Genomic DNA, 23,467 nt, shown 5'->3' with positions numbered 1-23,467 from the left:
ATACATTTCAATATTTATTTATGAAATTATTAATGTTAAACACATTCAATTAATTATAGAGAAAACAATAGTACTTTTATGTATGCACATAGTTTTAACATATAGGTGAAGGTAATACTAACCTAAAAATTTTATTTCATAATTTTTTGAGTTTTAGATATTTTTCTTTACATTTTAGATTTTTTCAGCCGATTTATTAATGTAACTAATATTCATTTCGACATTTTTCTAGAATTTCCCGAAAAAGAAAATTACATATATATGTATACATATGTATACATGTATACCTATATATACATATACATATATATATGTATACATATACATGTACATACACAGTACCGTTGCTACAGTATCTACAATAGTAGGGGTTTGAAAGGGCACCGATTTCGCCACCGTTAGTAGATAGTATTGATACAGGATGCTAGAGACAAACGCACACGCACACGTACATGGCCCACATGCCCAGATCAGCTCTAGTACTCAAGCCTAGCACACATGCATTTGAATACATCGCCAACCCGCATGTTACTTCTTCTTCCTTGACGCCAATGCTAGCGTGGCGCCCATTGCTGCCAACACATATGCGACATTGCCGCCCCCCCTTCAGAGCCGACTTGCACCCAAGCTGGTGCAGCTGAGCCTTTAGAAATTCAGAGTAGAGAGTCCTCTCTTTGAACAGATTAGAAACTGCTGAATTGGAGACATGTGTAAGATACGGGATCATACCATAGTTTGGCTCAGTGTCGTATAAAGCTTTGAAAGGTGAACACTGCAGAGATGTATGAAATCATGTGTTATACCAAAATTCTCTAAGCGGTAACCACTGAACCCATTTCTTCGGTGTCTCATGTATAGCACAACGGAGGTACATCTCAATACACTGATTAACCCGTTCTGTTTAGCCATCCGTTTGTGGATGATAGGTCGTGCTCGTAGCAAGAGTGATGTTCCAAGCTTTAAAAAGCTCTTTTCCAGAAATTGCTTGTTAACACTCGATCTCTGTCTGTAACTATGGACTTTGGAATCCCATGAAGCTTGACCACATGCTGAAGAAAAAGCTTGGCCACACTAGTTGCAGTATAAGGATGGCGCAAGGGAATGAAGTGAGAGTACTTGGTGAAGCAATCAACTACCACCAAGATGACTGAAAATACCTCTGAATATGGAAGACCCTCAATAAAGTCCATAAAATGTCTTTCCAAGAACCTTGAGGAATTGGCAATGGTTGGAGAAGTCATGGTTGTTTGCAATTTTCTTGCTTGGCTACATTGTGCATTGTTTGACAAAATTGGCCACATCTTGCTTCAGGCTAGCCCACACAAACAGTTTCTTCAATCTTTGATATGTGGCGTGTGTGCCTGAGTGACCCCCCCCCCACTGGTGTTGAGTGAAAAGCATAGATGATCTTTGTTTGAAGTGCTGAATTGGAACCAAGCCAAATTCTGCCATTGTGTCTTTTGATACCTTCATGCAGAGAATAACCTTCAGGAGATGGATTCAGCACAGCCAATTGTGTCAGCAGAAATTGAGCCTTAGGGTTTGTGGCATAAGAGCTTATTACTTCTTGAATCCACTGTAGTTGAGTGACAGAAATTGCCTCAATAGACATTAGGTGACCCACTCTAGAAAGGGCATCTTCTGCCTTGTTGTCACTGTCCTTCTTGTACCGGAACTTGAATTGTAAACCCATTAACTTTGTCATGCTTTTCTTTGTAACTCAGAAGTAAGTGTCTGATCTCCCAAATAGCATAAACTCTTATGAACAGTTTTTATGAAAAATGGCTCCCTTTGCAAATATGATCTCCATTTGTTTATTGCCATCATAATGGCTAAGAATTCCTTTTCATATATAGAGAGGCTGCGGTTTTGAGTACTTAAGGCTTTACTATAAAAAGCTATTGGGTGGGAATCTTGACTTAATACAGCCCCAATACCTGTGCCACAAGCATCAATTTCAAGGGTAAATGGTTTGTTGAAATCAGGTAATGCAAGAACTGGAGTTTTACTCATTATTGTTTTCAGTCTGTCAAATACAATCCGAGCTTCAGCAGTCCACTGAAACTACTTTTTCTAGAGTAGAAGAGTGAGTGGTTTTGCTAATGTGCGAGAGCCTTCACAAATTTTCGATAGTAGCCTATGAGATCAAGAAAACGCCTCAATTCTGTCATTGTTATTGGAGTAGGCCAATTTTGTATAGCTGCTGTTTTCTGGGGATCAGTGGCAACTCCTAGCCCAGAGATTATACGGTCCAAGTACTCCAATTATGTCTGTGCAAATGCACATTTGCTGGCTTTAAGAAACAGCTGATGTTGTCTTAAAATCTTGAAAATTAAGTCCAAGTGCTGCACATGATCTGCCATTGTTTTGCTATAAACCAAAATATCATCCATGAACACAAATATGAACTTTTTTATGTAAGGAGCAAAGATTAAATTCATTAAGCATTGGAATATTGCTGGTGCATTAGTAAGACCAAATTACATTACCGTGAATTGATATTGGCCATAATGTGTTTTAAAAGCAGTTTTATGCTCATCTTTTTCAGCCATTCGAATTTGGTGAAATCCAGCCCTCATATCCAACTTAGAGAATAAGGTTGAACCAGCCAACTCATCTAACAATTCATCCACTATGGGAATAGGAAACTTACTTTTCATTGTGATGGAGTTAAGTTTTCTATAATCCACACAAAATCGTCAATTGCCATCTTTTTTTATACAAGTAGGACAGGTGATGCGAACTCATGCTTTGTGTTATGGTCATAGCCTGAAGCATAGCTTGAACCTGTCTTTAAATTTCATCTTTTTGCATAGGTGAATGTCTGTATTGTTAGGGAACGAGTAGTCTATGCTAGACTATAAAAAATTTCTACCGCATTCACCCAAAAAATCATGCAAGTAGGAGATTATAGATCGTTACCACTTGACGCGCAGTGCAGCGGAAGAAGAGTTGGAGTAGACCGATCCAACATCATACGTGTCAAACTCCTCGAACAACTTATTGATCAGGTCTGCGACCAGCCCTGCACAGGTGGTCACGCTCCTCGACCAACTTCGGGCAGGTGGTTGTGCTCCTCAATCAGTTTTGAGCAGGTGGTCGTGCTCCTCAACTAGCTACCGAGCAAATCTGCCACGTCCTCAACCAGCTCCGATTGGTCGCGTCACGCTCCGCGACCAGCACCGAGCAAGTATGTCGACCAGCCGAGCAGCAGCGTTAAGATCTACACACCGAGGAGATTAGCGCTGCAATAGCAGCATCGTCTCTATGGTATCCACACGTACTGGGCGAAATCGCCGAGCACCGATGTGCTAGCACCGCACATGCGGCTATGGTTTTAGGAGATCATGTCAAGAATTGCGGCTAGAGTTTTGGAGTGTCTCTTTCTTGCATGCCCCACCCATGCCTCTCCTTATATAAAGCTTGCTAATTGGCTCCCATGTTGGAAGCCCTTTATGACTCTAACAACTCATGGATCACAATCCAATCATACCCATATACGAATCCAATTCACGACACATTAAGTGTGTGACTCGTTAGGTACAAGTAAAAATGGCTACGATTCGGAAACCATTTCCAAACCGAAATCAATAGCGGTCCCTAGCAAGACATGTTGACTTCCGAGTATACACAAATATCATATTGACTGAACCTTGATATACACATGCATTGATCCCTTTGCCTCACGATATCAGTCGAGCTCAAGGCGAGATATGTGCCACCCTTGTGATAACTCGACCATTCACTCGATCAAGTAGAGGATTCATCATGATTAACTCTTTAATCATATTGGCATGGGCATGTACTTTGTCAATCCAACTACCTTGAGGGATCTAGAGATATCTCTCCCGTTATCAAGGAGTGGAAAATTCTATCTTGATCACTCACACCTCACGACATGTTTCATGACAAACCAGAAAGCTACGAAGTAGGGTTTGGTAGCTCCAAAGTATATCACTACATATTCTGAGAATCAATGACGATCTTAAGTCTAAGGATCTTATAGGTACACCATTTGAGATAACAATTAATGGAATATAATAAATAACAATCCCAGCGATATCTCAAAATAGGTCTATCCAACATCATGTTCTCTAACATAAATATCCACATTATTGATTCGGTATCTCTATACCTATGATCCGTGAAACATGATCATCAATCAATACATATACTAGTCTTATGAATCTTCACAATGATATGTAACCAGATATCAAATTAGGATAATATCATGATATAAACAAAGAGTTCTATGAATAAGTCACATACTTGCTAATCAATATAAATGTAGTCATTCTTAGAATAACATATTATTCAAAAGTACATAAACATAAACGTGTGATACAATCATCTCTATGATTGCCTCTAGGGCATATCACCTTCATGTATGGTCTTGAGTTGACAAGTGTATTGCCTCTAGGGCATATCACCTTGAAAGTAGATTAATAGAATGATTAAGCTATCTATGAGGAGGTAAAGTTGTTGGCTTTGCAAATATATCTTGGTTGCTGTGAAGTAGCTGCTAAATCTGGTCTGGAATTGGTGGCTGGTCTGATGGTGACATTGGTTCCAGGAGAACAACTGCCCAGATGTCATTGCCTTTGGCCCATTTGTACAAATGATCCACTGTCATTGGTTGCAGTTATGGGTTGTGGTGACGAGAAATGCCTTGTAACCTCACAGTTTTACCAGCACACTGAAACTCAACCCATTTCTTAGTCCAATGGCATTGCATGCATGAGTCCCCATTGTTCAAGCCAATCCATGCCTAATATGGCATCATATCCCCCAATATCCAAGACTCTCAGATCATATAGAAACATTTGGTTGGGACCCACCAAGTAAAATTAGGAACCATAGATGTGCAACATAATGTATCTCCATTGGCTACCTTAACTGTCTGTGGTGGAATACTTTGCTGAAAACAACCCAATTTATTCACGAACTACTAGAGTCAAGAAGGATTAACATGACTTGATTCTTCACCATGGCTCGAATCTGAATAGTTCTAGGACTGCTTGAACCAGCTAATGAATGAATATAAAGTTGGATATCTTCAGATTCAGTGTTATCTGTAGTAACCAGAATATCCAATATTTCATCTGCAAGAGTAGGTGAAGTTTCAGTCATATGCATTGCTTTTAGTTGAGTTGGGGATGATGTAGAACACTGGTGACCCTGAGTATATTTATCTCCACATTTGAAACATAAATAATTAGCCTTGCGGTACTCATGAAGCTGTTTAGCTTTCCACAATTCACCTGATGGCAGAGAAGGCTTAATATATGGTTTGGAAGTGTTGTGAGGAATACCCTTGCTGGCATGAACCTGGGAGAGAGGGTTTATGCAATCTAGCTTGAACACATTCTTGAACCAAAGCTAATTATGCAGCCTTGTTCACAGTATCAGATAATTGCATTTCCACATAAACTCTAAGATCCACGTTCAGACCCAAAATGAATTTAGTTACTAGCAGTGTCTCATTCAGGGTTCTGTCATACAAATAAATGTGATACATCAGCTGATCAAACTGGCATTTATAGTCCTCGACTGAACTGATTTGACGCAAGGACAACAACTCCATGAGTTTGTTTCTGTATGTGTTAACCTCAAACTCTGTAATCACAAATGAATTTTGGCAGCAGTAGCTCTAAAGAAATCAGGAATATGATATAGAGCAAAAAATGGCTCACACTTGTCAAACCAAATTTGAGCATCAGATCCATCAAATTTGGAAAATCCAATCGAGGCAACCATGACTTACGGCTACCGGTCTCAGTATGATAAAAAACGGGAATGAAGGAGGTGGGATGTGAATTGGGTATCACCTGCGGTGTAGGAGGTGGTAGAGACACATGTGGTGGTGGTTATGGTGGAGGAAGGAGTTGATGACCGTCAGGCCGGGCGCCGATAACGCAATCTGCAGCCCCTGGCAGAACTGTCAAAGGTGGTGGTGCGCCCTTTAGAGAACGCACAAGCTGGACATGGTCCTGCTGAACTTGACTGATCGTGATCATCGACAAGTCCACCTTGGTTTGCAATTGATCCAGCTGCATAGATTGAGTCCCAATCTTCGAATCCATGTCGGTGAGTTGCTGTTGGACGATGTTGAGAACCTTCAGTTTGTCCATGATGCGCTCTTCAAAGGATTCCATGGCAACCACGATCAGCTGCATGGTAGCGTTGCGGCGCGCTGGTGCCGTTGTGGAAACTTCTCCAAACGGATCAAACCAATCAAGATTTATAACGAGCAGCTCGAAAGCGTCGCAAACCTTCTGGGAATTACTGATCAAGGCTGAGAAAGTCGTGAGAATCCATGCCAGGGATCACCGGAATCTGATACCAAATGTAGTGTCTCACCTGCGCCGGAGAGGTTCACTATGGGATCGAGAGACCAGAGAAAGAATTGGAGGAAAAGGGAGGCGACAAAAGCACAGGGGCGAGTGGTAGGAGACGGTAATTTTTTTTTTGAGTGGGTTCACAGCTTGGTGGCAAAGTCCAAGAAGGGACTGAGTTGGTCGGGGTTCGAGCCCCTGGCTTCTCACAACCCTGTCTCTAATAAAAACTGAAAAAATAAATACCACTGTTAAAAAAATTCTCTGATTTAGTATTTATACCTGCCACTAGAGACAAGCGGTAGCCCAATCAAATGCACACGTACATGGCCCACCGGCCTAGAACAACTCTAGTACTCAAGCCTAGCACACATGCATTTGAATACATCGCCACTCTCCACGTGTTACTTCTTCTTCCTTGACGTTGCCGGCATGGCGCCCATTGCTGCCAACACAGCTGCGACATGAAGTGAGACCTAGCTGGTCAGATCCGCCCCTGTCCTCGTCAGCTCGAATCAGCGCCTGGATCCGCCCCTAGTCATCGTCGGTGCCATCTCCTGTCGACGCCTGCCGCCCAGGACGCTCATGGCAGCTCCAAATCCTCTGGCGGTCGGGGCGGCTGTACTTACTGTAGCATATGCATATACATGTGAGAGTGTATATATATGTGCATGTGTATATATGTATATATAAAAGGCTATTTTATAAGCTACATGTATGTATTTATACAGATAAATATTGCTTGAATTGTTTGATTGCTTATGTGTTTATATATATACATATATATGTATATATACTTATATATATATATATAAGTGTACAAGTATAAGTACACGGGTACAGGAATAAAAAAGGGAGAAAAGAAAATAAAAAGGTTTTGGAAAAGAAGAAAGTATCTTGGGCCAACATTCTACAACCCAGCCAACTCCCTCTCCTCTCCCCTCCCCATTCTGGCCTGCCAGCTAAAACCAGCTCGTGTTCCCACACCACTCTCTTGGCCCGGTCGCCTTCCCACCCCTCCCTCTCTTTATTTAATCTCTGGGCCACCTGCTATCTTTTTCCTTCCGGTCCAATGCAACGTGAGACGCCGAGAGTTGGCCCCGTGCTGAGTTTGTCATTCCACCTCTTGCCAAAATCCCCAACACATGTGCACAATCTACGATGGTACCGCCGCAAAATCTGATAGACAATGGATCCTATGCATTTTGGGCTGTACCTACTATAACAGCCCAAAATCTTGAACCAAAGAAATAAAAAGTATTTATAAATGAAATAAACCTTTACAAAATTTAAAAAACCTAAATAAATATATACATATAAGCATATGCATATACATGTGAGAGTGTATATATATGTGCATGTGTATATATGTATATATAAAAGGCTGTTTTATAAGTTACATGTATGTATTTATATAGATAAATATTGCTTGAATTGTTTGATTGCTTATGTGTTTTTATATATACATATACATATATATATGTGTATATATATAAGTGTACAAGTATAAGTACATACGTACAGGAATACAAAAAGGGAGAAAAGAAAATAAAAAAGTTTTTGGAAAAGAAGAAAGTATCTTGGGCCAACATTCTACAACCCAGCCAACTCCCTCTCCTCTCCCCTCCCCATTTTGGCCTGCCAACTAGAACCATCCCGTGTTCCCACACCCCTCTCTCGACCCGGTCACCTTCCCACCCCTCCCTCTCTTTATTTAATCTGTGGGCCACGCGCTATCTTTTTCCTTCCAGCCCAATGCAATGCGAGACGCCGAGTTGGCCCCGTGCTGGGTTCGTCATTCCACCTCTTGCCAAAATCCCCAACACTTGTGCACAATCTAGCACGGCTACGATGGCACTGCCACAAAATCTGATAGGGACAATGGATCATATCCATCTAGAAGCTCACAATAGAATTTGTGAGGGATATGCGACCACATGGGCACCATATCTCTAAGGAATCTGAGAGGAATAAAATCAACGGCGACCAAAAACCCTAAATCAAGTTGGACTTGGATTCAAACTCGACTAGGGGTATAAATATGCACCTAACGGGTCCTCCTCAGAACAACACAAGATTTTCCCCTTGCTCTCGCCGTGAAAATCCCAGCCGGGAACCCTCTGAGCGCCACCGAACTTGCCACCCACCCTGTGCAGCCGTTGTGTCGCTTTGCCGATTGCCGATGTTGACATGTGATCAAAACGAGTTCGCTATCGTCCATGCTCCAAGAATCGCTGCTCGTCATAGTTGTCTGGATAGAAGAGCGCATTTCCTCTTACTCCAGCGGATGCGCCATCGCAAGCGAGTCGTCGTCGTTTGTCATCTTGTCGGGAACCGAGAAGGTGAGCCACATCCATTTCACCGAGTATGTGCGGATAGGATTAGATCAAGCGTACCCCTTTGGGTATGGTTAATCTGAACTGTTGGATCATAGTTTGATGCATGAGATTTAATGAATATGTGGCCCAGTCATCGGTGCCACATAGACCCACCATGTCACCGTCTCCGCTTATGTGCCACACCACCTCATATGGATGGGCCTATGTGGCTAGTTCAGTCAGCAGCCTAGTCACCCACCACCTCGGCCATGCATCCGACGTGTCAGCCATGTTATCGCCTCGTAACCGTTGAATAATCTTTTTAATTGTTTTATGTTTTGTTGACGTCATATATAGTATATATTACGTAATAATTAGATTTCCAGTAAAAAGCAATTCTGAAAAATAGGAATAAATTAGGAAATAATTTTAATAATGTTTAGTTATGTTTTTATAATGTTATTTAATTCTAATTAATATTTTTATATAGTTTTATAATTCAAATAAATGATAGAAAATCCCTAGAAAATCATATATGACTTTGAAAAATTCTAGAAAAAAATCCTAATCACATAATCTCATCTATAGTTAATCTTTTTGTCCTGTAATCTTTAGAAAGATGTATCTTATCAACTCTAGCTCCATTTTGGCTCGTTTTTTTGCCATAATGTCTGGAAAAGCGTGATCTTATGTGTGATGATGTTTGTTGTGTACTATTTGTTTGTTTTTGGATATTGGTGTTTATGTGTTTCCTTTTCGTTTTATGTTGTGAGTAGACGCCAACATTCCAGGGAAACTAGAAGGACTTCAGGACCAAGACTTTGAAGATCTAACTGAGTACAATAAAAGGCGAGTTATATTCTTGATCATATTTATCCCAGTTTTTAAAATAATTTGTTTTACCAACATGCATGCTAATAATTTGTTGGGAGTCCCAAGAGTTAAGCTTTACCCTAGTTTTTTACTTATCATCCTTGTCGCCAGAGTAATAGTTTTGGTTATGGAAGGGTGATGATGTTTAGCATTGCTTTGGGATGGTGATCATGATGATGGCTCAAAATATGATATTGGTCCTATGCAACTAGGATAAAAGATGATGGTATAATTTTGTAGCAAGATGGTTTTGGGATTTGAGCAATGTTTGATGAGATCGGTACATGATGTATGGTTGAGTTATGGTAGCTTTGCTCAAATCTAAGGACCGGTTCATGGAGTGATCTTTTCAAGTAAACAATACAATCATAAGACTAGAATGGGACAAGCCTAACTAATTAATTTGCATACTCTCAGCATTACGTAGACCATCCAGTTGTGTGGAATGGAAAGGTGTACTTTCAGGGTTCCATTGGCGCAAGAGGGGCCTTCTGTTGTTGAGGTGTATTCACACAATGGTGAAATCTTAGCGGGTATGCTCGTGCTGAGAAATGCATTGTAAAGTTTTTGTAGTGATCAACTTGGCACACACCCCAGAAGTATGTAAGAAATTGATGGGTACTAGCAACAAAGTATGATCGTGACTTATGGATAAAGTGTACGACCTCTGTAGAATATAAAACTAGTTAATCAACCATACTCACAATTACGAGTGGCAAGAAAAACCTCACATGATTAGAACTTGATGGTTTAGTTTGTTTAGTCAATCATAGTGGTAGGAACTATGATTGAGGTGTTGATCAACCTTGGTGGTGGGAATCATGGTTGAAGTGTTGGAAGGTTGGTTAAGTCAATATGGTTGGAATCTTGAGGTGGTTGTTAATTTACTGTTGTTCACTTAATTATTACTGCTTTTCAAATGTTTTACTTAAATGTTGTTTTATGCAAAAGAGTCAAATTGCTATATTATTGTCAAGCCTTCACATGCATATTATTTCCTCACAACTTGCTGAGTACGACATGGGCTCAATGTTGTTATCACCAAACACTCACCTAGAGAAGATATCGAAGAGTTCGCTGAGGATGGATTGTTCTAAAATGCTTTCTACATCAGTTTAGCCTGTGGAGTTTGTCATGAAGGATTAGAGTCTATGTAGTTTTGCTACAATTTTATTTGGATCTTGGCCCTCGAATGTCACTTCTGTAAGATATTTAATGTTGATTAATATTCATCTATAAAGTCACTATGTATTGGAATTAATTTCTAGGCTCAGCACACAGATGAGATTGGTCTTTTTCTTGGATTGGTCTCAACACTCTGCCACCTGTCCTCTGCCCGAATAGTCTTCTTCAGCCTCAAAGCTGTTATCCTCCAGAGCTCAGGGCTTTGGAGACTCGGGGACAGGTGCCGGTGAGCCAAGTGGTGAGTCTCCCTCCAATAGTCTATAAAATGAAGCTAAGATCGCATTCCTAAATGTAAGAAGATCACCAATGCAGATAATTTTGTCTCTAACTCGGAGGGTTCTAAACGTCACCTTTAGTTTCTATTCAATTGAACACTTCTTTCTCAGTCACGAGGAACTAATGTTCTATACATAGCGTATAGCAGAAATGTTCATCATTAAAAGATACATTAAAAACTCTTTACATCCAAAAGATGGTATCTAAGCATCCCTGCATCCTTGAGTTCTACTCCTATGACAACTTGGGAAAGGAAGAAAGAGAAGACCCTAGTAGAAGAGCCTACACTTTAGGTTCCTCTCGTCGGAGCAGCTGATGTAGTAGTTGGCCACACCGTTGTTGTCGTTGAAGGGAAAAGGCGAAGAGGAGTCCTTGGCCTCTTCTTTCTTCTACTTATCCTCATCCAAGACCTCATCATGGTCTATCTCTTCCTCTAGAAGATTTTAGTCCTCCTCTTCTTGGTGCGAGGTTGAGGGATCGGTAGATGGAACTCCAACTGGTAGCTCGATCTCGGCATAAGCAGTGCCGTCGGCTACATCTTCTTCCATTGACTCTTCATCAGAGGGGATGATGATGAGCTCAACGCAAGAGTCTGACTAGCCGGTGATGGAGGTGGGGGTGGCAGAGGTGACTTAGGTGGCAGGGGCAAGGGTCCCAGTGGAGATTCTGGGGGTTGTCCTAGTCTGACTCTCATGTCTCTTGAGTTGGAGGAGGACGAGGAGGCCATGGCTAAGCTCAAAGGCAAGAGCGGATGGCTTTGTATGACAACACCTGCTACCCCAAGTTTATAAAGACTCTAAGGCCATGGGATCGTCGCTACCTTTCATTTCTAGGCATTGTACGATGGGTCTGGTAAATTAATAACTCTCGAAATCCAAAGGGTTTGTCAGAGGTCGAGTCACTTCAAATCCTACTCTGGTGGCATGCGTAGACAAAGAGGAGCTTGACGACTCTCTGACTAGCCTACTAACGATTCCTATTATAACTTGGGGCCATAATATCTTATGCTGGTGTTTCGTCACATTTAATGCTCAGAATCTCTTTCAACGCATGTAGGAGCAGTTGGAACGAAATCCCAAGGAAACCGGCATACTACCCCGACTGGCGCACACAATTTTCAAATGTCATCAGGATCCTCTGCCAGAAAAGATTCTCTTCACTACAACGTGAAATTTTCACCGCGACAGTTCAAATTTCAAAACCCGTCAAGCAAGGGGTCACTTTTCCCGTCCTTTTTGGTACTCCGAAAAATTAGGACGATATTTTTTGGTTTACCCGGAGTCATTACTCGGATGAAATAACTACTCAGTGGCTTACGTAACCACCCGGAGGTGTCTAAAATCCATACTAGAAGACCTGAGGGCTCCCAGATACCCGACTAGATGTACATCTGTAGCGAAAATGGCCCTATTAGGCCATGATTGTGATTTTGGTGATTAATAACAATATAGTCAATGAAACTAATATGTTTGTCAAGAATATATGTTAGTAGATCTCATGGATACAATACATGAAGAGGCCACTACAGCTGGGACAAAGTTGAATTGAATTGGAGAAGTCCTAGGAAGATTTGTCTCACTGGATGGTCTGGTACTCTAGGTGTTGAACTCACCGGAGCATATTTGACAAATGGGAGAGAGGCCTGAAGACCTCATCGGAAGGTCCGGTGATCAGAAAAGATATACACCGAAGTATTTTATCTAGAAAAAGTTGCATCCACTGCATTTGAAGACCAAAGCACCGGATGGTTCGGTGGTCAATGTGTTGCACACACCGAACAATGAATAGTGCATATGGACAGAAGGAGTTCAACACACTGGAAGGTCCGGTGTATGTGTTGTACACATCAGAGGCTTAACACCAGACTAATTTACACATGGTGCCAAGTGTTCAAGAACGAAGTTCATGGCACCGGATAGTCCGGTGATGGATGCTGTGTACACCAGAGTATTATTTCCAGAGAGGGTTGTATTGGCTTGGTTGGCTGAAGTCAACTCACCGGATAGTCCGGTGATGAAAAATGATGTGCACCGGATGCTTTCACCGGAGCAATTTACACAGAGAAAAAGGAAAGGCTTGGATAGCTCAAGATAACTCACGTCCGGTGATGGAGATAAAGTATACACCAAAGTGTCCGGTGTTCACAAAGGCTTGAGTGAGGATTCTAACGGCTAGTTTGTGAGAGTGTACTCATCGGATAATCTGGTGTTAGTACTATTGTTCTCGCCAGATCATCCAGTGTTAACTACTTTTCTGAGCTGTTAGGTTAATGGCTAGTGCGCGGGTTTAAGGCTATAAATAACCCTCCACTCAGTTATTTGAATGTGTGGCATACTGCTGGAGCCTAGAGAAGTTCATGTATACCTGAGAAGACATCCAAGCTATCAAAGTGCTTAAAAGTGATCATTCAAGACGATTAAGCAAACTATTAGAGAGTGATTATGCTTATAGGCCTAGAGAGTGTGTTGCTAGGTGATTGCTGCCTAGAGATTGGATCAAGGAGTGATCCAAGCTTGTATCTCTTGGTACGCCGTCACCTTGGAGTCTTAGTGACTTGCTGGCAAGCTTGTTGACCCTCCGACTTGGTGTGGAGCGGCGGCAAGACACCTATACAGGGACGTAGAGATCCTTGCCTTGGTGGCTTAAGCTCCAAAGTGATCACGGCGGTAAGGGACCGGAAGAGAGGCTTGTGGTGAGGTCTTTTCTTGGTAGCTTGGTGGCTCATCCGGGTTGATATCTTGTCTTTGTGACTTAGTGGCTCAATAGCCGTGACCGGGTGCTGACGGGAGCATATCCTTGGTGGATCTCCAACGTGGACTATGGGTGGCATTCATGCCATCGATACCACGAAAAATAAATTATTGTGCCGAGTTTACTCTCTCTACCTTATTTACGTTTTTGCATTTACATTCTTGCAATTTACCTTCTTAGATAGGTTGCAAGCACTTTGATCAGTAGAGTTGACATACTAGATAAACCTAGAGCATATCTAGATAGAATTTGATATAGATTTATCTTGTATTATTTTTGAAGCCGAAATAGTTCTAAGTGTCCCAATTCACCCCCTCTTAGGATATCACTGATCCCTTCAACATCCTATCCAGGGACCCGAGTTATCACTAGAAGAAATAGCCTGTCAAGACACCCCCTTTGACCAGGCTAAATTTTTATCTATCATAGCCTTACTTCATGTACTGATAGGGGGCTTGACAATTAATATAAAACTACCATATATGATTATCCTATACGTGTACGGGTCCCCTAAGGTTTCCTGGATTCTTAGAGTATACGATTATATCTGGAAAAGGAGTCCCTATAGAAATTGCCTACGGGTTCCAAGGTATCCCTTAAATAAGTAAATCGATCCCTAAGTTTAAGAATGATGAAATCCTACTCGAAAAGAAGTCCAGAGGCTACACGGTAACTCTCGTATATATACGGAGCCAGAGGACCGTGTGGAGGACAAGTGATACATAAGCTAGAAACAAGCGTTCAACGAGCCTCAAGCTTTCTACAATCACGATCTATATCATCATCTCACTGAGACTACACACGAGGAGCCTTTGACTAGGTTTAGATCATATCTAGGCTAGCCAAAACCCCATCTTATAATCCATCTCAAAGATCAATACAAGAACACAGGACGTAGGGCTATCATCTTTTGAAGGCCCGAACCTGTATAAATCTTTGTCTTTTGGCGCACAATTCATCAAGAGAGAGTATCCTCTATTCTAATCACATATTCATAAGATCAGCGGTTTACTAATAGTCGACCTGTTATATAAAGAGTAATACTACAAAACATATTGCTCTAAAATTATTTTGTCCTCATGAATTACAGAAAAATGGGGAGATAAAAATTTTGCAAACAAAATCTTGTGATAATGTAGCAGATTTATTCACAAAGTCTTTGCCAAAATTCATATTACAGAAATGTGTATAAGGATTTGGTATGAAAAGACTTTGAGATTTGTAAAGTTCAGGGGATAAACTCCATATATATATATAACATGTTAATGATTCTCATATCATAAATATTGTACTCTTTTTCTTTATGATTTTTCCAATATTGTTTCTCATATGAGGTTTTTAATTAGGTAATATTAATACAAGCAGATATGTCATATCAGTTTTCTTCTAAATTTTTTTCACTAGGTTTTTAATGAGTTTTTGATGGCATATCACAAGTATATTTCTCCTTATATTTTTTCTCACATGTTTTTGGAGGAGATTTCATTGTGCTATATACAGATGACAGAATTAATCAAGAGGAGTGTTACAGTTAATTTAACATGGGATCAATTCTATGTAACCGCAACTAGCAGTTATAATTGTCTATTGGAGACACCCCTTCAATCTGTATAAAAGAACATCAACAGTGCAATGAAATGTTACATATTTCACTCTCTACTCATTCTCAATTGTCATTACAATTTGTACTTGAACAGATTGAAGGGAGCTTTTGGCTATATCGCCCCAGGTATGCAAATTGCCACATCTGTTTGTTTCTCTGAAGCAATTTTTATCTCTTGTTTTTTTTTTTTGCAAGGAAAGGCAATTTTTATCTACATGTACATTGCACTAATAGAGTTCGGGTTTTCCTTCGGTACACCTAGATTAAAAAAGCTTACGAATGATAAGGCAAAGTAGTTATTTTATATTAGGTAAAACATATCTCCAACCCCAAAAAATACAAACCATATTAATGATTAAATAGATATAGGTTTGTAGTGGGGAACTTTCCAGATCAGATACCAGATATCATTGATGCCCGTCTCCAGGACGAATGCAAGGGTTCCATCCAAGCAACGATGGGAAGAGAAAAATACAGTCCATGTCCCATGGGTGCATGCTGTCTCATGTGCGCGTCGACTCCCAGGAGAACGAATGAACATGAGAGAAGTAGCCAGAGAGTTGCAAGCAATCAGAACGTCATATGTTGGAGTGTGAGTGCTAAATACTAACTTAAGCATGAAGATCGTTAACCTTAGAGCATGAACACGAATTGATTGCAGAAGCATGATGACTAACCCGTGTTAGGAGAGGCCAGAGCAGCGAGAGGTTTCAGTTCATGGTGTAACGCATTGCGGACCGGCGGTGAAGATGTTGTCGGCGATGAAGATGTCGATGTCATGGCGGCAGCAGCCTTCATGTCGATCTAACACACGTGATGATCGGTGTTAGGGTTTAGGTGTTGGGTAGAGCTTGACCTCATGGGAATTAGGATATCCCATGAAGCGCCAGTTCCCCCTATTTGTATGTTGGGTTGATCGATCCGGGACCGTAACTAAGGTTGGTTGGTACCTCCGATCATGATGCTAGGTGGGCATAACCCCTTAGGACTCAATCTTTCTGTTAGCCGAGATTATAACCAACATGGAGCAACGAGGTGATGACAAGGTGCCATGCTTCCATGGATTATTTTGCAATTTGAATGGGAGCTTGTGTATGTAGCGTTGAGGTTATCTTTGAATGTAATAGCCATGAAGCCATCAAGGTGGCAAATTATCCATGAGAAGCAAGCTGAATGTGAATGTGAATGGATGCTGATAGGTGTATACTACGGATCTATTTGGTGGAGTTACAGTCCTAAAAGTTTTTGGAGCTCAAACATCCTAAGCTCCGGAAATATTCTTTTGGAGCTGATCATCCTAATTTTGGAGCTGAACATCCTAAGCTCCGGAAATATTCTTCAAACTAGAGCTATGAGCATATTAAGAGTATTTAATTAAAATATCTTGTTTTTATTGCTGATAAGAAAATAGATGTTTTAACCACTTTATTTTATCTTATAAACTCTAAATTCTATATGGATCTTAAAACTAAAGCTCTCCTAACCATGCCCTACTTACATACTAAACATACTAAAGATTTGGACAACCGACAAGGTCCAATGTCTCCGTTGTCGTTTAATTCAACAACAGCCGTTACTTTAACCTAGTTTAGTTGACAAGCTAAGAGTTAAGTTTAGGTAAATGATTCAAAGAGTTTCGTTCACAAGCTCGAGAGTAGTAATATAGGAGAGATTTGCCAAATGTTAGCATGTTAGTAGCCAGGAGTCCACGAATCAATTTACAATATTACTGGAGGTCGATGCATAACAATAAACAAGTCCGCGATTCGACGACAAGTCCTGACTCGTGAACTATAGCAATTTGCATTGCCCAAAAAGTTCCTCGCTTAGAGAGTACGTTTTTTTAGTCCCGGGGTCCAGGCCGTCTCTATCCTCCTAGGGTCGTTTTCGACCGCCTTGACTGTGCCCAAGGGCACATGCACGAAGTCCCCACAAACGATTAAGCCCGATCAACGCACCCTACTGAATAGCCAAGTTTAACTATATTGGTTGAGACTTCGACCCAACACGATGATGCCGTGTTGGCATGACCGTCTGCTCTGCCCTTCGTATTGGATAAGACTTGTTCATTTACGCGCCTGACATCTTTCTTGAGACTTGGTCGCTGGAACAACTTAGATGCTAAGTGAGTCCGGTCGAGCTCACGTTTGAACCTGAAATCGGTGGGACAGAATGGAGGGGGGAATCCGTGCGACACAGAGCTAGATCTCAATAGATCGCGACGGCAAAACTACTCTACCACTTACAATGCCTCGTCATATATTTAAGTCATCTGCAAAAGATTCAACCCAACGTCCATAGAAAAGGGAGCTTCAAGATGACTTGCCGCGGCTCTTCGATCAGGCAGGCTGAGCCAATAGCATAGGCCCTTGGGGGCACAAACACCCTAATATGGGTCAGGGCGTGCGATGGGCACAGATATTCAGTCATAATCTGGCACACGGTAGCTTCACGCCACTAGCTTTTTAAGCTAGCACGATAAACAATTGTGCTGCTAATACATAACATATTTATGTGCAACAAAAAATTCAAAATAATGGAACCAAATAGGTTAACCCCAAATGGTCCGGTGCTAAAGTACAGTAATTCATATACCAATGGAACATGACAGTGAGGTCTAAGAATAAATTTACACAATGAGGCCAAATGAATCACGTCACATTACAGGAGGCCCGCAATCTCTTAGAAGTTCGTCAAAATTTTATCTTGGGATACGCCATCCGCAACAAGGGCTACGGTGATCTCCTGTAAAGCAGAGAGAGGGCATCATCAGTATTATCATCGTGTCGTTAAGAAATAAAAAACTAAGCAATTGATTTTACTGAAAACATGTTTAATAGAACACCCTTTTATGACACATAGATAATACATGTGCTCCCACATGATGAGGTGTACCTCGATTAGGAATCGGAATAACAAGGTATAGAAAACAATAAAATTTATCCAATTGTTCAGGTGCAATAAAGCTTGACATAAAGAGATTCCAGGGAATGAAGTGGGATTTGGAGGGAACACCCAAAGATAAATCTTGAAACCCGTGAACAAACTAGCATGAATATAGTTACTTCATACCTCAATCCAGCGTTGACAAAGGTTTTAACTGTAGACATGCAACTGTCATGCCTCTGCCAGAGCAGAGGAATGATATCATGACAAGGCAAAAGATGACTCTAGTATGTTAGGAGGCAAGAAACGTGTACCAAAGTTAAATTCAATTGAAGATGATTCTAGCAACGGGGGTCCAGGTAGTGAAGACCATAACAAGTGGGCTAATACATGAATAGAAATGTAGCTGAGCTGGCAAGAACAGCATGCATCTACCAGTGGCCAAGGTTTAAGTGTGTGCGAACTCTAAATCAAGTTTCAAGTAGGGTCATGTAAACAGTGTAGAAAACTTTCAAACAAAAAGAAAACGATGTTCAATTCCAACTGTTGTCCCGCCCATCCTACCTCACATACTGTAATTATCACAAGATACTGGATTACAATTGAGGCAGCTTTTGAAAATAGCTGCAGATTATTGAATTAACCCACACTGATCATCACCAAGCGATGCAGATAGCCAAGACTAGGGAAAGTGCAGAGCAACATTTTCTAGCTCTGGACAGAAGTGTAGCTGCCCCTGACAGAGGCAACTAATGAATGTGTCATTCAAACAACTATAGTAGATCTAGGTCTCGGAATAAGTGGAACTATGCAAAATAGTTTAGTAAAGTGTATTGATGCATAATTCGAGGCAATAGTTGTGTGATTAACAAGTAGCGGGCATAATCTTTCATAGGCAGCAGCACACATAACAGTAAGGTTATGCAAAAGGATCCTGAAACAACGAATATGCGCACCTCATGCATTTGCTTCTGTCCACATAACACTGCTCCTGTGGAAGACGGATTTACAATGTTCTTGGCTCTCAAGAAAGCATGCTGAAAAATTAATGACATTAGAAGGATGTATGTACCAGCAAACCTGTAATAAGACAAAAATAATGGAGCATTTCTTATATTACCTGAACATATCCCCGCTCACCTTTCCAACTATCATCTGGTTGCGACAAGACTGGTATTATTTTAAGTCCAGTTGACTCCCAGTTCTTAAATCTATCCTGTCAGACAGAAAAGTATATATATGTTTTGCTAACTATGAGCTGAATGAATCATGTGAATATATCATTTGCATACAGCACGATGAGGGAAAATTCTCTAACCTGATATGCCATAGCTTGTAGACTTCTGGCACCATAGTAAAGTCTCACATCAGCTCTTTCATTGGCAGCAAAACCGGACTCGACAAGTGAACGAATTGTACTGCATTGAAAATACACAAGATTAATTTGGGCAGGATCCCATCAGAGGCCCCAAAATCAGAGTGGATGCAAAACCAGTAGTCAGTTTCAATACGGATGAAAACTGAAATAGTATGACTCATGGTCCCCCAACATCTTGAGGATCATATCATTTCCACTTAGGACTGACCTAGTCCTGACTCCTGACCATAGTTCATTGCTTAAATGGATAGTTGGCGGCCCAACAGTGGGTGGGGGTAGCAGCGTTGGCACCCCCTGCAGCAGGTATGGGCGTATGGGAGGACATGGCAAGCTCAAGGTTGTTAGCAACCCAAGTAGGAGGCTTTGGTAGTCTGGTAAACCTGATAGCCAGCAGTGGTGAATCCACAATGGGAGGAGGCTGGTGCAAGGAGAAGGGGGAGAGTATTGGAGGCAATGGTGGAGGAGATGAGGAGTAAAATGTTTAGGTAACAAAGTGTCTAAATGGATTTTTCTACCCTAGCTACTCGGCCACCCACCCTACTAAATAATACAGGAAACAGGAAACATAAATAAATCGGAAGAGCTTCCTTGTTTTTTTTCTAGGTTCACCCTCTCTAAGAGAATCATATGCCAGACCTACCTTGAATACTGCATAAACATATAGCTTTATTTGTTGTGTTACTTGAATAAAGTGTGAATGATTTTAATATATTACAAAGCCAAGTGTATGGCATACGTGCAGTTGACAAATATGATATTGATTCACGTGATCACAAATTTGATCAAGGACAAGCACATATTACACAACAACAACAAAGCCTTTGTCCCAAGCAAGTTGGGGGTAGGCTAGAGATGAAACCCACAAGATCCAACTAAAACGATGATGATAAAACAATAAGAAACAAATGTACTAGTAATAGTAAAAAAGTAAAAGTAATAACAGTACAAGGAGAAAGGACAAGCACATATTCTACTTCAAAAAACAAACAGGCAAGCAGAGTTCGCTGGCGCCAAGTGGTGCTGTTTGAACAACTGTTTTAGTTAACCAACAACAAAAATCACATGTCACAACATGCAGAGACGACAGGTATCAATCCATGGACACTGACTGGGAAAAAAGATGCCTCTGATGATGTCGTTTAACTCTGCCTATATCGGATGGCTAGTATTTTAAACACTAACGATCCAACAGCTATTTATTTGTTGATGATGCAGATATTAATGGGAAGACTTGCTTTACACTCAATAATATAGGATATTGAGATTTGTTGAATGAGATGAATCATGATTATTGCTCAATAAGTCAGTTGCAGATTATTATTTCAAGCAGGCTTAATTATGTTTCCCCATACTACTTACAGGTGAATTTTGATGCAAAGTTATAGAACTGTTTTTGGTTTAACTAGAATCCATAGAATATTATTTAGACCTGTAAACTCATTTTCGGTTCAACTGTTTTTCTAAGAATTTCAAATACATGGGAATGCTATTCTTTTTTAATCATTCTAATTTTGGCTTGAGAGTTTAACCTTCATTATTCTTTGGTACGTACTCCCCACACCCCTCAACTCTCAAAAAAGAGCATAAGCCCCAAGCCCAAGTTCAACCCCATTTTATCTGACAGTCTCATATACTTTGCACCCCTCAACTCTTAAAACAAGAGCATAAGCCCCAAGCCCAAATTCACCCCCATTTTAGCTGACACCGTCTCTCTCGTTTACAATTTACTAATTCATGAAAGAGTTCCAAAATTCTTTTAAAAAACTCCATTTTTCTTGCTTGATGTATATGTAGCTAGCGAGCAGGTCGTTTATAAGAAAACCCCAAATGCACTCTGGACTTTGAGCTCATGGGAAACACTCATGGACAAGAGCAGCAGGTGCAGACCGATATGTAAAGGAGCAATAGCATCCACACCAGCTACCCTGCCATGAGGAGGGCTGTGACATCCCACTCTACCCCACTGGCTACAAAATGACTACCTATCCCTACACAGCGACCAAAGGAGAGTGGTGGATTTGGACGGGAACCAACTGGAATTGCTCAAAACAGCGCATGGACAAGAGGAGGGCATCCTTGGTGAGGAGGAATGGAAAATATGGCTCCCACTCCACAGCAGAAGAAGGTCTCGACAGCCTAGAGACCGAGCCAGATCTGCTCTAGGACGGCTAGACATTGTTCCATTTTATTTGCTGATCGAGCATATGTACTGCCCTCTGGTGAGATGAATCAAAACTTCAGCCACACCAGAATAACACCAGATAAATTTAAGCCCAAGAGGTTATTTTCTGTGCTTTGAATAGTTGAACGTTGAATGGTAGATGGTTTGGTAGTTTAGGGTTGAACCTAGACGACTTAAAAGTTCACATGGTTGATAAACATTTTTGCCGTATATGTTTGTGTGATGCAATTATTTGAAGCAATGTGTGGGCGAGCAAATGTTGAAGAAAAAGAACTTTTGATGACTATTTGTCCTGCAACATGCACCATTACAAAGTCTACCGGGACCAGGAGAATCACAAATTCTACTAGTACAATAAGCCGAAGCCAATGTGCCTGTTCAAGCGCTACCCACATCAACCACAGCGTTTATACGACTTATAAGAGAGAGTTAGAGATGCATTCACTAGAGTAGAGAAGCCAGGAATAACCTGATCCCCGTCCCGGCGGCGAAGATAAGCACGGTCTGCGCGGAGTCTGGCGGCGCTAACCTCTCGACGAGGAACCCCTTCCCCATGACGGCTCCGAGCTCGACAACGTCCCCGTCGCGGAGTCCGCACAGCCGCTCCGCGGTGGTCCCCGGCACGGACTTGATCAGGAATTCGAACCGGGCCCCCGCGCTGGGGGGCGAGGCGACGGCCATGAACGCTGGCTTGAGCTCCCCGTCTCCGCCAGAGGGGACGCGGACCTGGAGGTACTGCCCCGGCGCGACGTAGGAGTCCGCGAGCTCCGCGGCGTCGGAGAGGTCGACGGCGACGTGGAAGACAGAGCCGTCTGCGTTGGCGGCGCCGACAGCGGAGACGGGCGCGGGAGTCCAGACGGCCGCGTCCTGCCGCACGGCGTACGCGGTGGTGAGGGGGCGGACGCGGCGGCGGAGGATGGGGAGCGCGCGCATTGGGAGGTGGGAGGTGGAGGCGAAGGAGGGGATAGGGAGGAGGCTTGTAGGACGGGGAGGCGCGGAGACGGCGGCCATCGCGACGGGTGGGGGCGGCGCAGGAAAGTGGGTCGTGGGACGGCGGGAGGCAGCGCCGAGAAAGCTGTGGGGAGCGGAACGGATAGCAGAAGAATGGAAGAGGTGCTAAGGTTCAGTCGTTGCGATCGTGACACTGGACAGGCTCGAGGTTAGTGGGCCGGGCCGCCCTTCTCATTGGCCCATAGAATTCTTCGTTGCTAAAAATGGAAACGGAGCCCATGAAGCCAGAAGCTCTTTCCCCTACTCATTCTCGACCCTTTTTATTTTTATATTTTGAAAATAAAAAATTGTAAAAATAGGCGTCCGTATGAAGAAATTGCAAAATTAGCCTATTGTCAACCTTCCAACTGAGACATGTTTAAAAATAAAATAATATTATGTTCTATTGCTCTTAAAATTCAAAATACTATCGAAACAGTCATAAAAAATTCTAAATTTTTTTTTGATGTAGAGAATACTATGATCTAGCTCTTAAAAAAATTCAAACAAAGTTATGTTCTGCACAATAAAAAACAAAAAATAGAAATTCTATTATATAGAGTTTGAGAAAAAAAGATAAATTTTATTGTATAGAGTGAGTCAAACTCCTTACAACGTAAAAAAAAAACTCATTCTCGACCTTTTTATTTATATGCTTTTTTAATTTAGAAAAAAATAAAACTACGTGTC

The 23,467-nt window shown here is 41.6% G+C and overlaps 1 protein-coding gene across 2 annotated transcripts; it reads right to left on the bottom strand.

Annotated features, from left to right (window-relative positions):
* Positions 1 to 17,770: 17,770 nt before the first annotated feature.
* Positions 17,771 to 22,904, bottom strand: LOC133918960 (fruit protein pKIWI502-like). Of its 2 annotated transcripts, none has more exons than XM_062363130.1 (5): positions 22,257 to 22,903; positions 19,546 to 19,645; positions 19,348 to 19,443; positions 19,184 to 19,264; positions 17,771 to 18,086 (listed from the first exon to the last, which is right to left on the bottom strand). In XM_062363130.1, the coding sequence occupies exons 1-5, from the start codon at positions 22,796 to 22,798 to the stop codon at positions 18,024 to 18,026; spliced, it is 882 nt and encodes a 293-aa protein (XP_062219114.1). In that variant the 5' UTR covers positions 22,799 to 22,903; the 3' UTR covers positions 17,771 to 18,023. The 2 variants fall into 2 exon arrangements, with proteins under 2 accessions (XP_062219114.1, XP_062219113.1); XM_062363129.1 differs by lacking the exon at positions 17,771 to 18,086 and adding an exon at positions 18,278 to 18,466 and having other exon boundaries at positions 22,257 to 22,904.
* Positions 22,905 to 23,467: the final 563 nt, after the last annotated feature.

Source organism: Phragmites australis, chromosome 5 (assembly GCF_958298935.1).
Source record: "Phragmites australis chromosome 5, lpPhrAust1.1, whole genome shotgun sequence".
NCBI lineage: Eukaryota > Viridiplantae > Streptophyta > Magnoliopsida > Poales > Poaceae > Phragmites > Phragmites australis.
Note: the sequence above shows the minus strand (reverse complement) of the source record. Positions and strands in the feature narration are given on the sequence as shown.